The 14,449-nt window shown below is 34.0% G+C and overlaps 1 protein-coding gene across 27 annotated transcripts in view; it reads right to left on the reverse strand.

Annotated features, from left to right (window-relative positions):
- Positions 1–14,449, reverse strand: part of DOCK9 (dedicator of cytokinesis 9) — a 353,079-nt gene that overhangs the window by 145,272 nt on the left and 193,358 nt on the right. For all 27 annotated transcript variants that reach the window (XM_074299422.1, XM_074299428.1, XM_074299424.1 and 24 more), the window contains exons 4-8: positions 12,757–12,839; positions 9,464–9,533; positions 6,751–6,846; positions 5,745–5,879; positions 141–315 (exon numbers count right to left, since the gene is read on the reverse strand). In XM_074299422.1, coding sequence (XP_074155523.1) covers positions 141–315; positions 5,745–5,879; positions 6,751–6,846; positions 9,464–9,533; positions 12,757–12,839 — 559 coding nt within the window. The remainder of the gene's footprint in view (positions 1–140; positions 316–5,744; positions 5,880–6,750; positions 6,847–9,463; positions 9,534–12,756; positions 12,840–14,449) is intronic.

Consider the following 14,449-nt stretch of genomic DNA (forward strand, 5'->3'; position numbering starts at 1 on the left):
ATAATTAATCAATAAACATTTATTAAGCTGGAGATACAAAAAGACAGTTCCTGGTCCCAAGAAACTTAAAATCTAATGACTACACCACTACATATTATATACTATAACAGTTATCACTAAATCAGCCTTGAACAACTTACCTTCATGAGCTTCTCCATTCCGTTTTTCTTGCATTGCTGCTTCAAAATTAAGTTGCAAAATTTTGTTGAGCGTTGTTATCCATTCTTCCATTTCCAACTCACTATCTGCTGCCAAAAGATAACTACTCTTATCCTGCATCTTGAGCTCAAAAGCAAAGCGTCGGACTTTGTTGTTCTAAAGGGGGGGAAAAAAAAAAAAGAAAAAAAAAAATATATATATATATTCCACATTGTTACTACTTATAAATTCCCAAGAATTCATTATTCTTTGATACTAAAAAAAAAATCTGAATAGTGTATTAGCTAGAGGGCTGGGACTCAGAACCAAGCAATTATGACACACTGACTTCAGTACTCAGAGATCTAGGTGGCTTTCTGAGATTTGCCTAAAAAGTCCCAACCACTACTGCATAGTTTCTTCAGCCACCAGTTGCCTATACTAATGAAATCACAGGTATAGAATGTATCACTATATCCAAAAAAATAAATTTAAATGCCATTTCTAAAATCAAACATTACATCTCAACTACTTAACCTGGCAGATCCTAATAAACATTCAGCTACAAGATGCTTGACATTTATTTGCCCAGTCCTCCATTTCTTTGACTTTCACCTATTTACTTTAGAAACTATATCTGAATAAAAGCATAAACCTATTAATATATTTACACAGAGGTAAAAAGTGACATTGGATTAAAAGGATAGTGACAGATGGTGTGGTATGAAGACAGAGTACTGTCCTTGGAGGCACAAAATCGCCTGCCTCTGATATATATATATATAGACAATTTGTTTAATATCTCAAGTCTTCAGAAGTTTTCTAAGACAATAAGTTATGAATGAGTTGCTGATATGCTTTGGTGAAGGGAATTCCCTGCACTGACGATAGTTTAATATGATATCATATATAAAATTATAGGTTCAGACTCTTCTCCCTCCCCATTAAAAAAAAAAAAGGGAGACATTATGGGGCTTCTTAAAAGAACAAGCCAAACCAGGTGCAGATCACTGATTTCCAGCTCAAACCAAAACTAAACTGCTCCTCCAGAAGGGAAACAGGAAGTCAGAGGTGGAGGAGGCCTTTATTCTTGTAGGGTTTGTTTGTTTGTTTTTGTTTTATTTTTTTTTCCCTTCCCCACAGCTCTGTAGGCATTCTGTAGGAGTGCCCCAAGGAAATGGAAAGGGAGTTCTGGCAAATTACACAATGAAATATTATAACAGTACTAAAGATCTCAAAAGCTAACAAATTTGGTACACACCCGAAAATGTCCATGGAAATCTAACACAAAGGTAAGAAAAAGGATTTAAATGTGATATTGTGTAAAAAAAACTATAATGTGAATCATGAAACATGGATTCTAGTTTTAGTTCTCCCTCTAACTTATGTGGCTTTGGAGTGGGAATACTTCTCTTTCAGGGACCTGAGTAAAAACACTCTGAGGTACCCAAACTTCTTTGTCCCACCACCAGCTAGAGATTTTTTTTCCGTGGGGCAAATTCACCCTGTGTCCCCAAGAATGCATCCATGATGAACAAATAAGAATGTATTTTGTCATTGTACTACGAACATGCTCTTTAACAGCAAACTATTTCACTCTCAGTTAGCCTTACTTTACTCCGTTGTAAAAGAAGGGGGATGGACTCAATAGTCTCTAAGGTGTCCCTGTATCCACTCAGAATCTATGATCCTGTGACCACTTCTTTATTTTCATCTTCCCATCTATTAAATGTAGGTGTCCCTCAACATTCTATATCTTTAGCTTTCTTTACTTTATATAAATAGTCTCTAGTGATCTCATCAACTCCCATGACTTCAATTATCACCTTTAGGCAGATGAGTAGCCCAATCTCTCACCTTAATTCTAGTCCCACCTTTCCAATTACCTAATAGTCACTTTATCTGAATTATCATATCAGCATCTCAAATGCATCAACATTTGCAATTTTTATTTATTAAGCTGAATTTATTAGCTATTTCCTGATATTTTGATAGGGAAAAAAATGCTTCTCTTCTCAATTATCCTATTTATATGACCTCCCATAATCATTTAATATCAAAACCTTAGAATGACCTTGACTCTTCCCAGCTCTTCAAACCCAATGAGGTGATAAATTTTATTAATTTAATCTCCAAGGTTTTTGTCTCCTTCATTCTGTTCTCTCCATTCTCTCTGTCCCTATTTTAGTTTAGGCCTTCAACAGCTCAGCTATACTATTATAGCAATTTCCTGTCTCCATTCTCCCTCCTTTCTAAGCAAACTTAGTCCAACCATTCATCTATCAACAAGCATTTACTGTGTTTACTATATATACGCCAGCCACTATGATAATTTCTGGAAATACAAAGAAAGACAAAAATACTCTTTGCAAAGGTCTGGTCATGTAAACAGCCTGTTCAAGTCTTCAGAGGTTCCCTGTATATATAGGACAAAACATAAATTGTTTAGTTTGGCTTCTGAAAGACCTTCTTAATCAGATTCCCAACTACCTCTCCTTCCTGATTTTATTCTACTATATCCAATCAAATTGGATGTAGCCATTGTGCTGTAGCAATTTGTTTTGCTTGCCTACAACTATATGCTACAAAAGTTTATTATTGGAGGGGTTTTTTCCTCCCTTCTCCATAGAGAATAATGGGAGATTGAAAGGAGAGAAAACTGTTTGGTTCATTTTTAAAAATTAAATTTTTTTTAAAGTTCCTTCTCAAGAGCAATATTTCTTCCCTAAACACCATTTTAGAATTTGGGCATTTAATTTACATAACAATATAGACCAACAATTGGGAATTCTTCTTCAAAGAAACAGGAAAGCATATCTAAAAAATAATGATAAAAGTTACCTATTTTTCTTTACAGAGGCATGAAGTGAAGTTCTCTCTCACTTATAGGATTAACTGGGACCAGTCTAAAGGGTGTCCAAGACACCTGATAGAAAACAATACTTTAAAAAGGGCAGTTTTTTTAAGTAGCTATATAAAATTGAGAAAATCACCAAGTCTCAATTTTCTCACTCATAAAATGACAAAGTTAGTTCTTGTATAACTACTTGTTATGATAACTTCTTGTTATCGTCCATCTCAGAGATTCTGTGATTCTAAAACAAGGGATTTTAACCTGTGGTCTATAGATAGATTTCCAGGAGGTTCATATACTTGGGTGGGAAAAAATTACATCTTTATTTTTTACTATTCTTTAACTAAAAATCAGCATTTTCTTCAATTATATAAGTGGGCTACAGGTTTCACCACACCAAAGAAGACCACTGACACAATAAAGATGAAGAATTCTGTTCTAAAATAACCATCATGTAAGGTAGAAAATAAACAAATGCTAGCTCAATCTAACAAACACTTGGATTCTATTGATTACCCCCAACCAGTTTTAGGAAACCAGTTGATCTTATGGCAAGACATTGAATAATTGTATCTTTAAAAAAAAGCATAAATTACTTTAATAATCTTTCAAAGCCTGCTGTAACTTACTAAAAGCAAAGAAACATACACCCACAACACTCTTTTTTCCAAAGGAGTATGAAGAAAGAATCTTCTCTTTAAATGACTGCCTGGACTTTAAAAGCACATACTAAAGATGTCCCTAATTCCATGGTCCACCAGCGTTATCTACATACTAGGTTGTACACACAGCAAAGGTTCTCACAACATAATAAATCAGCCAGATTGCGGTTATTTTTCTGGTTCCTACTACTTATGGCTGCAAAAGCTGTCTTACCAAATACTACATGTGTTTTGCTTCAAACTTTTTTTTTTTAATGCTAGCATTGTAAAGGTCAACTCAAAATAGCCAGAAAGAGTTCCAGAACTGAGTTTGATTGAAACTCCTACTAAAGGAATAACCCACACATTCTAGGCAGCTACCATTAAGGTTCTCCATCAGTGCTATCAATAACTCCAAGCTTCTTTATTGCATTATTAACAGAAGTAATTTTTTCCTAGGGTGTTGTGGCTAATTGGAGATACTTAATATAAAGCTCATTAAAAAAATCCAAAAAACTCTTTATTATTCATTCCAGGGTGCTACATAATAGATCAAGTAGCCCAACTGCACATGTGGGCACAGAAAATGAAGATGCTCCTAATGGAGCATCTGATGGAGATACATGGTGGACAATAATATCTTTGTTGAATAACCTCATGCAAAGATAGCCTGATGTGATATGAAGGTCACAAGTTAAAAAGTCAAGAGACAGGATCAAATCCTGGCTCTACTACCCACTAGCTAAGAGTCTCCATCAGAATAATGAAAGAAATAAAATGAATGATTTAAAAACATCATTTCCAACACAAAATGTAGGAGTAGCACATATAGATAAGACACTTCTATCTCACATTCCTCATGAATGGAATATGGCAGACCAGTCCCTAAGGAGATAAACTAAAATGAAATATTACTGTCTACTCTGGCCTTTTAAGAGAAGCCAATGAGAATGATGAATCCATAATTTCCATTTGGGGTCTGATAAAGAAATTGTACAAAATACCAAAAAAAAAAAAAAAAAAAAAAAAGCCCAGCAAAATTTAATCTGCTTTCAAAAGCAACCCTAAAACCCCTTCCAAAGCAATCCTAAAGAACACGTAAGTAAACCTTTTCTTGTTTAGTGACCTGTATCAGAATAAGAGAATATACATATATATTTGTAAAGTCCTGTTTCTGTTACTATCTGATCTGTAATACATCAGGAAGTTTCTTCTCCTCTCTATAAAACTGGGGTTTTCTTCATCTTAAAATGGTATAGTAGGCTATGTTCAGATATAAACAGCCAGACAGCACAGTGGATAGAAGGCTGGGCTGGATTCATGAAAACTTGATTTCAAATCCTGTTTCTGACATTTTTCTGGAAGTCTGTGTCTTTATGTATGTATATGGATGACCCTGAACATTTAACTTCTGTCTGTCTCAGTTTCATTAACTACAAAATGGAAACCAATTTAATAGATCCTCCCTCATAAGCTTAATAATAGGTCCTGTTTTATAGAATTCCTGAGAGAATCAAAAAAAAGATAGTATTTGTAAAGGGTAGCACAGTTCCTGACCCATATTAGGCAATTAATAAATGCTTATTCCTTTGTTCCTTTCCCCTTTACTTCAACTTAGTTTAAGTTATCCACTGGAAGCACTTTTCCAAATTTTAAAGTAGATCATGAGAAGGTAAAACTGCTACAGCAACCATGTGGCCAATGAAGAAGGGGAAATTATGCTCCAGTGAATTGGTGCTGTATCCTTGTTGAGTATTCTTTCCAGAGTATGGTTAAATACACTTCCTTATTTTCACTGGCTAGGAAAATAAAAACCTCCCACAGAATTGGTTTTGTATCTTTCTTAAGGCCTTTACCATATGCAGTTTTGAATTACACAGTTATTTGTTTATTTGTCCTATTTCCCCCAAACTTCTTGGGGACAGAGACCATATCTTAGACATCACTGTACACCCTAGTAAAATTTAAACTTAGTACTTGTTGAATAATTTTTAAATGGACCATGTATACAACATTTCTGGTGTAATTATACCCATTTTGAAATTGCTTTATCACAATTACAATTTAACAACAATAACAAAACCTAATAATGCAATTATTTCCAAATTTACCTGAACTACACCCATACAAGAATCCAAAAATATTGATCCTTTTGGTTCCTTGGAGATTTTTTCATCTTTGTAGAAATTCAAATTATAGGATCCATCACCAAGTTGAATCAAATGGAAAAATCGTCTCTTAAATGACTAAGGGGAAAAAAAACACCATAATTTTGTTGGCATCATTTCAAAATAAAATAAAAGATCTCATTATTTCTACAGATAACTAAAACTATAAAACATATGATTATTATTTTAGACTCCAAAACTAACTGCACTGAAGTAAACATTCCCAGAGTTTAGAATGAGCCACATTATCATTGCAATATTTTATTCGTATAGAGATAGAGGGAGTTAACTCTCTTAACTTAATCTCTAAGAATTACCTCCAGAGAATAGAAATATGATGTAATATTACCATAAAGAGAAATGGTATAAGTTACATCTTGGAAGGAATGAAAGTAATCAAAATACAGATCACTTTTTTTTTAACCACTAAAATGGCATGCTTTATCATATTTTTCATTGCTTTTCCACCATGAGAGTGACCAAAATCAATATTTTTATTCTTTTCTATACATGTCCTTTTTTTCCATTTCTTACCATTCTTACCTCTCCCCTTCTATATTATCTTAATTATGAATCTTGGATTTTTTTCAGCCTTTTTATTCTCTAATGTTTGACTCACGCTTTCTTTTTCACTATTTTCTTTCCACATTCATGACATATACTTTTTTTTTCTTTTAGTGTTATATTCAATTAATGGTCACTATTTCAGTCATAGGAGAAGCTCACTTTAGTTCAAGAAATGTATATTGTTTAAGTGATAAAGCATATGTAGTAAGGAATTGTTCCATGACAGAGAAGGAAACCTCAGCTCTCTCAAATGTCACCTCATCCTGAACAGCTGAAGTAGGAAAAAGTAAGGATGATTGACTGAATCAATGCTCTGCAGCTATCCATTTCTAGCACTGCCCCCCAAAGGATAAAATGACTGCAGAATGACGTGCTGTCTTACCCTCATGGTTACACTTATAGCGCTATTCATATTGCCTTTGTACAGCCATCCATGCTTGGTTATTCCACCTTTCTGAGAGCCAAGGGATGCAGCATCCTAGGAGAAGGGAAAACACTGATAATTGATAATTCTTTTTCCCCGGCTATATTTCTAGAAAGTTTGGTCAACTGGAACACAACTCAGATTTTTCAAATCTCTTTCATGTCACTTAAAGAACACACATATTACAACGCAACACTGAGCATTAAATCCTACTGTCCTTTCCATCAAAACATTCATTTGTGGGGCAGCTAGGTGGCGCAGTGGATAGAGCACCAGCCTTGAATTCAGGAGGACCCAAGTTCAAATTTGGTCTCAGACACTTAACACTTCCTAGCTCTGTGACCCTGGGCAAGTCACTTAACCCCAACCTCAGAAAAAAACAAAACAAAAAAAAAAAAAAAAGAAACTAGACAGCAAAATTCTTGGAAAAACTTCCCAGAGGCTTAGTTCAGGGAAAGTTAAAGAAAGGGAGTGAATTCAAAGAACTTGAGAAAGCATGGAGAAAATTGTTCAGTTCAGAATAAGGAGGGAGAGGAAAAGACAAAGGATTTTTTTAAAAAAGGATTTTTAAAGGATTTAAAGTTAGAAAAAGGAAGGCAGTAAAAGGCAAATTAATAAGGAGAATACAGAAGCACTCTTCTGTACTCATTAGTATTTCACAAAATCATAGCTATAAGCCCATGAGCAATCTCAGGGGTCTCCTAGTCCAATCCTCACACTTTACAGATGAGCAAAGTGAAAAGTGAAGTGATTTGCTCATATCACGGTTAGAAAGCATCAGAAGTGTGATTTGCTCGGGTTTTATAACTCCTGGCCAGGGCTTATTTCACTTGATTATGTACCCTTCCATAACAAGGTTTTGCTGCTGTTAAATGAAAAACGGACAAAGGTAAGAGATACCCCAATTAGCTGGTGCTAAAAAAATCCTTGAGGCTTATAATCTATAATCAATTAGTTTGTCTCTGTACTTACAAGTATGTGTGCATAAACACACACACACACACACACACACACACACACACACACACACACACACACACACTTTCTGTGACTTTTTCCCCCCTCTTCCAAGATTATATCTGCTGTTCATCTTCACTTGCTTTTAGTTTAAATGGAAAATAAACAATAGAAACACACAATGAGATCTGATTCCAATTGTCCTGCACCAGTGTGGGTCTCAAATCTCACCAGGAATGTACTTCATTGTTTAAAAAATCCAAATGACATTTGAGAAAAACAAATCTTAGATCTTACCTGAGAAACAATACAACCCTCGTTTGTAAGTATTAATTTTTGACAAGTATTTTATACAATAAAGTTTGTATATATAATAGCTCTATGTTTTCCAAAATTATGTAAAAGTATATACATTCAATGTTGCCTCTTAATACAGTATTCTGGGACAACAGACTACCAGAGAATATTTTAAATAAATTCATTAGTGAGTGGGCTAATGGTATATAACTGGCAGAGCTGACAGCATAAAAAGCATCTAAAATTCAAATGGGTCATTCATTATCCCAAATGAATAGGAAAATATGGGAAATATTAGGGAAGCTAACAATGTTAGGGTTTTTTAAATGAGATTGAATTTACTCCTCTTAATGCCTTAATGGGGGGGGAGGGAAGGGGATAAATGGCAACATAGTGTATAGAGTCAAGAAGACTCACCTTCCTGAGTTCAAGTCTTGTCTCAAATACTTACCAGTTGTATGACCCTAGATAAGTCACTTAACCCTATTTGCCTTAGTTATCTGATCTGTAAAATGAGCTAGAGAAAGAAATGGCAAACCACTTTATTTTTTTCAAGAAAATGCCAAAATGGGATCACAAAGATTCAGAAACAACTGAAAAACAATTCAACAACAATAATAAAAGCCTTAATATTTTCATATTTTCCACCAACCTAAGTTATAGGTTCTTCCCATTGTTAAGGGTAGCATAGGGTTTTGTTTGTAAAGAAGTGGCTCTAAAACTGAAGAATTAATTTAGTACAGTCAAGGAAGACATGCACATCTATAAATTTAATTTCTGCCATTTTTCTTCATAATGATGAATAATCATTCAGTTACAGAATACAGATGCTTATATATTTCAGTAATGTACCAAATCTGATAAATTGAGTATTATATCTTGCCACTACCTACCAGGAATACATATTAAATCCAAGCCTTAGGAACCAATCAGTTAATTCCTTTGAAATTTTGAGAGAAAAAATAAACAAGAAGAGTATGGTTTAAAAAGAAAATTTATTTTACTTATTTTATCAATTAAGCAATTAACCACTATTATCTCTTTTAAAGAAACATGAGAATTGATTTTTTAATTTTCTAAGCTATTACAAAAATTAAAAAGTCCTTTTGATAAATATATACATATATATATGTTACACATATATATATGTTTTACTAATGACTAAAGGAAACAGTAATATGCATATGTTAGATTTTGTCAAATGTTTTTCTGCATCTATTGAGATGATCATATGATTTTTGTTACTTTGGTTATTGATATAGTCAATTATGCTAATAGTTTCCCTGTTATTGAACCAGCCTTGCATTCCTGGTATAAGTTCCACTTGGTCATGATGTATTATCCTGGGGATAACTTGCTGTAATCTTCTTGCTAATATTTTATTCAAGATTAAAACAGTAATATGCAATCAACCTACCTCATCTTTGTCAGCCTCTTCATCTACTTCATAAACATGGACAGGAAGTTTATCCAATTTTGCCACTTTGCTTAAAAAAAAGAAAGAAAGAAAGAAAAAAGTTTCAACATAAACCAACACGTTTATTATGTATAAATTATCTAATCAATGAGGAATATTAGTATTGTCAAATTCTTTTGCCATTACTTTATTTCTAGGGAAACTGGGAATTTATAAAGATTATTTAACACTTTCTTAGAGAAGGAGATCAATTCACACCAGTATTTCTATCAATCAGCCACTCAACAAGCATTTGCTACATGCCCATCACTGTACTGGTGAAACAAAGAATAATCAAAACATTCTTTAATCGCATGGAAATTATATTCTAATAAGAAAGACAATATGCATATAAATTGGCACATGGGAGAATAGCGTAATGGAACCTTAACGGGAAAGGCTCTGGCACCTGTGGGGCCTGGGAGAGACCTCCTGTAGAAGGCAGTGTTTGAATGGAGGCTCCAGGGTATCCATGGCTATCAAGAAGTCCAGGTGAGGAAGGGGAACATTCCAGGCAAATAGGCAAAAGTCAACTTTATTGTACATATGTGGAGACTGGGAGGTCCAGAGAAGTGTTATAAAAACATTAAATGCAGAGTCAGGATTTGAACTCAATTCCTGAAATTTTGCAGCCAGAATATTTTCTTCCCTTTCTACTGACAATATGCCAATGAATCAGGATGACTCATAGTGATAAAAGATGTGGACAACCCATTGGTCTCCATAAGGAATCCCCAAATGATAGATTTCTTGCATCTCCATAAAGAATCCATATATGACACATTCCTGGGGAATCAGGATAAATCATTCTTTAGATCTAGTTTTACTACATAACCTTGAGAAAATAATTTAACCTATCAGTAAAATAGGGGTTTTTAATGAAATGATAAATCAGTGCTCTTTGCTATTCTCATGTCCCATAAGTCTATGATTCTGAGCTCATTATAAGAATGCTAATGAACAACAACTAGCCAAAAAATAGATCATAAAAAAGAGAGGCCAAAATAATTTCAACCACTTATTTGATAGCCTAATAAAAACATTTTTTAAATACAAGCATTTGAAGATAAAATTATACTTGGAACAAAGCTGTTTTATAGCAAGCTAATAAGATACCAAGACAGACAGACAGACAAGTAGATAGATAGATAGATAAGTAGGTAAGTACATAGATAGATAGGTAAGTAGACAGACATAGTTAGACAGACGAAAAAATAGATTATAGGTAGATACATAAGTAGCTAGGTAGGTAGGGAAGTAGATAGATAAGTAGACAGAAAGATAGGTAGATAGGTAGGTAGATTGGTAAACAGCTAGATTGATCAATGATAGGTAGATAAGTATGTAAACAGATAGGTAAATAGACAGACAGATAGATTCTAGGTAGGTAGATAAGTAAATAGATAGACAGGTAGGTAGATAGGTAGATTGATCGATCATAGATCAATTATAGGTAGATATCTAAGAAGATAGGTGGGTAGGTAGGTAGATAGATAGTTAAACAGATAATGCATTAAGTGCTTTTTATATGCCAGGCTCTGTGCTAAGAACTGAAGATATAAATACAAGCAAGAAAGATAGTCTCTACCCTCAAGGAGGTTGCACTGTAATAAGAACACAACACATGAAGGGGAGTGAACAAGGGGAAGGGAGGATAATGGGTAAGACTGATATTAAGGAGATGGGAAAGTCCAGAAAGTGAGTGAGGGGGATTGAGTATGACAGGTGTTCTTTATGAAATGGAGGACAGGGACTCCCAACTAAGAGAGCAGGTTTCAGGCAGTACTATCTAATTCTTAAAGGGGAAAAATATCGATTTTTTGAGAGTTGTGTCAAACTCACATAGAGATGGCACTCAGGAGTTTGCAGGATGAGTTTTGCTGCTCTAGTGTGACACCTCAGCTCTAAGAATTAGAAAGGTTAATAAAGGCCTTCTTTTATAATCCAATCCTTTCTTCCACATCAAACATTTAAGGCAGACTTTAGGGTTGTGAGTCTAAGGTATTAAATCTTAATCTTCACTATATTTGTGAATGAAATATTAAATCTACATTCCAATGACAATTTGAGCTGGAGTGAAAAAAGAGAAGTTTATGTCTCTGGGAATGGGTGCATCAGAATACACTGAATTTTGGAAACTGCTAATTGCTATCTTCATCATCAGAATTGCTGGGTGACAGTAATCATTGGCCATGGATCTATTCTACTTGCAATCGAAAAAAGGTTAAAATGTCTAATGATACAATTCATATTATTTCCCAATAAGGATTTTATGGGAAAGAAAACTAAGGAAAAGTAATTATACAGGGAAAATGATAAGACCCAAGTAGAAGATTTGGAAACTATAAAACAGAGAGAAGACCATCTGGAAAAGATAATGTTTGGAGGGAGTGTCCTATGTTGAGGTTAGAAAAGAGACAACTGGAAAGCTGGCTGGACATTATTAAGGAGTGGTTGAACCACACACACATAGAAAAAATAAACAGTTTCATCCCCTGAGAAGACTACAAAGAGGTTACTTCAGCTCAGAGATGAAAGCTACACAAAGTAAAACAGATGAATAGGTGCTCAAGCAAGTTTATTTTTCATTCACTAGAATCAGTTTACATTTCTGAAAAAATGCAAGCTTCTGTTCTCAATTTTCATAATGAACAAAAAGTAGGCATCCCCCAGTCAACCTTCAAGGCAACATTTGCCATTGACCCACTGAAGAAATGCCATTAATCAACTTCAATATATTCAATTTTGTTAAAAACTTTGTAAAAACAAATTTTTTAAGATGGGGACACAGGACACTTAGGAAAATGTTTGGACTTTGAATCTCTCTTCAAATAAAACAAACAAGATCAAATCCTCTTTTACAAAGCCCAAAATTGACAACATTCCCTTCAAAATAAAATTGTCCTTAAACACTTAGATTACTATCCTTAACTTTTTCTGCTTAATAAATATCATCTAAGTTATTGTTTTTTTGTTATTAGTTTATTAATATTCATTATTAGTGCATTATTAGTGCTCTGGAAAACACAATAGTAAAGGTTAAAATATAATCAAATTATTTTCTAATGGATTATACTTAGGTTTTATGATCTTCCAAAGGCACAAGCAAAGATACCCCAAACCAACTCAATTTTTTAAAAAACCATCAAATATCTTCTTTATATTTATTTGTACACAAAAATTGTACCTCTCAAGCACAAAGTATGTTCTCAATATTATCAATTCCAAAATATGATATCAGATGATTTACTTACTTTGGAAGCTGCCGGAACTCTCCAGAGTAGTCTTCAAATTTATAATTCACAACATGCCAGTCAGAATTATAGGTTTTGATGCACTATGTGGGGGGAAATAAACAGCAAAAGGTGTCAGTTTAAAAACAGTACCCCAAGACATGCCATATGTAATTGCTTAAATGGTGTGAGTTCAGGGGTACCTCTAACTCACCAAAACCATCCCTCATATTGGAGCAAAATAAATAAAATCTATTTGAGAATTTTATCAGTTTAACTTGTTAGTCAGTCAAAAAGAATTTAATAAATACTTTCCATGTATCAGGAATTATGCAAAGTGTTGGGGATACAAAAAAATTAAAAACATTATTTTCCTCCAAGGTGTTTATATTTTAATGGGAGAGACAACACATTAAATAACTGAGAATACATAAAATAAATGCAGAGAAAATAATCAAAAAGGGGAAAACTTGAGCAAATTGAGGGAACTAACAAAGACCTCTTGGAGAGAGAGTAGAATTTGAATTGAGTTGTAAGGGGAACCAAAAGACAGGTGAGGAAGGAGAGTCATGAGGGAAAGCCAATGCAAAGCACATAAATGGGAGATGAAAGTCACATTTGAGAAACTGCAAGGGCAGCTAGGTGATGTAGTGGATAGCACACCAGACCTGGAGTCAGGTATGTAGCCTTAGACACTTAGTGATTGTGTGACCTTGGGCAAGCCATTTAACTCTGTTTGTCTCAATTTCCTCATTTGGAAAATAATTTGGAAAAGGAAATGGCAAACCACTCCAGTATCTCTGCCAAGAAAACCCCAAATGGGGTCACAAAGAATGAGACAGAATTAAAAACAATTTGAACAAACAGACCATCATAGCTGGATCATGGAGTGCATGGAAGAAGTAGCGTGTAAAGAGTTTTGAATGCCAAACAGAGAACTTTATACTTTGCAATTCTGCCGGTAGCCAGCCCTGCTTTAACCTAGATAGATATTTCTTCCTATTATAACTCGGGTTTGTAAGAAAGGTAATAGGAAATCCAACCACGAATATGTAATGAATGAGAACTTTAGCTCAATTTAACTTTAAAATATTAATTTATATTTAATTGCCATTACTATGCTATTAAAGACAGATAAAAATTATACTTTTACCCATTTTCCCAATGAGGTTTTCCTAAGAGCTTTCTTAAATCTTCAGGTTTTTTTCCCCTTCTTTTTATTAGAATAGGATTCTTATGAGGCAAGACGGTAAGAGAGATTCCATTTCATAGTAATTTATGATTTATTCATAAACATTTTTTAAATTTATACACCATTCTATGCCAAGGCTTCTATTAGTGGCAGTAACCTAAATACATTTCATTTGAACCACTTCAGCTATAGCAATTCATAAATAATGTCCATTAATATCCAACCAAGAATGGGGGTATTTTAACACCCTAAAAAGTAACATAACTAGGCTTTCAAAAAGGAATGATTTTGAATTGACACAGGATAAGTAATACGATGTAGCATCAGCATTTAATATGAACCAACTTGCAAAGCATGCATTCATTTTCTGATCAGTTACTGGCTAATCAGAAACAGATTCACCACAATGCATCTCTCTGCTAGATATCAATATGGGACTTTCAATATTAAAATTATTATTAGAACATGTAAGATCGGGGATGAGCTTCAACATATGGCTCAAATATCAAAACTGGCCTTCTA

This window comes from Sminthopsis crassicaudata, chromosome 3, assembly GCF_048593235.1.
Source record: "Sminthopsis crassicaudata isolate SCR6 chromosome 3, ASM4859323v1, whole genome shotgun sequence".
NCBI lineage: Eukaryota > Metazoa > Chordata > Mammalia > Dasyuromorphia > Dasyuridae > Sminthopsis > Sminthopsis crassicaudata.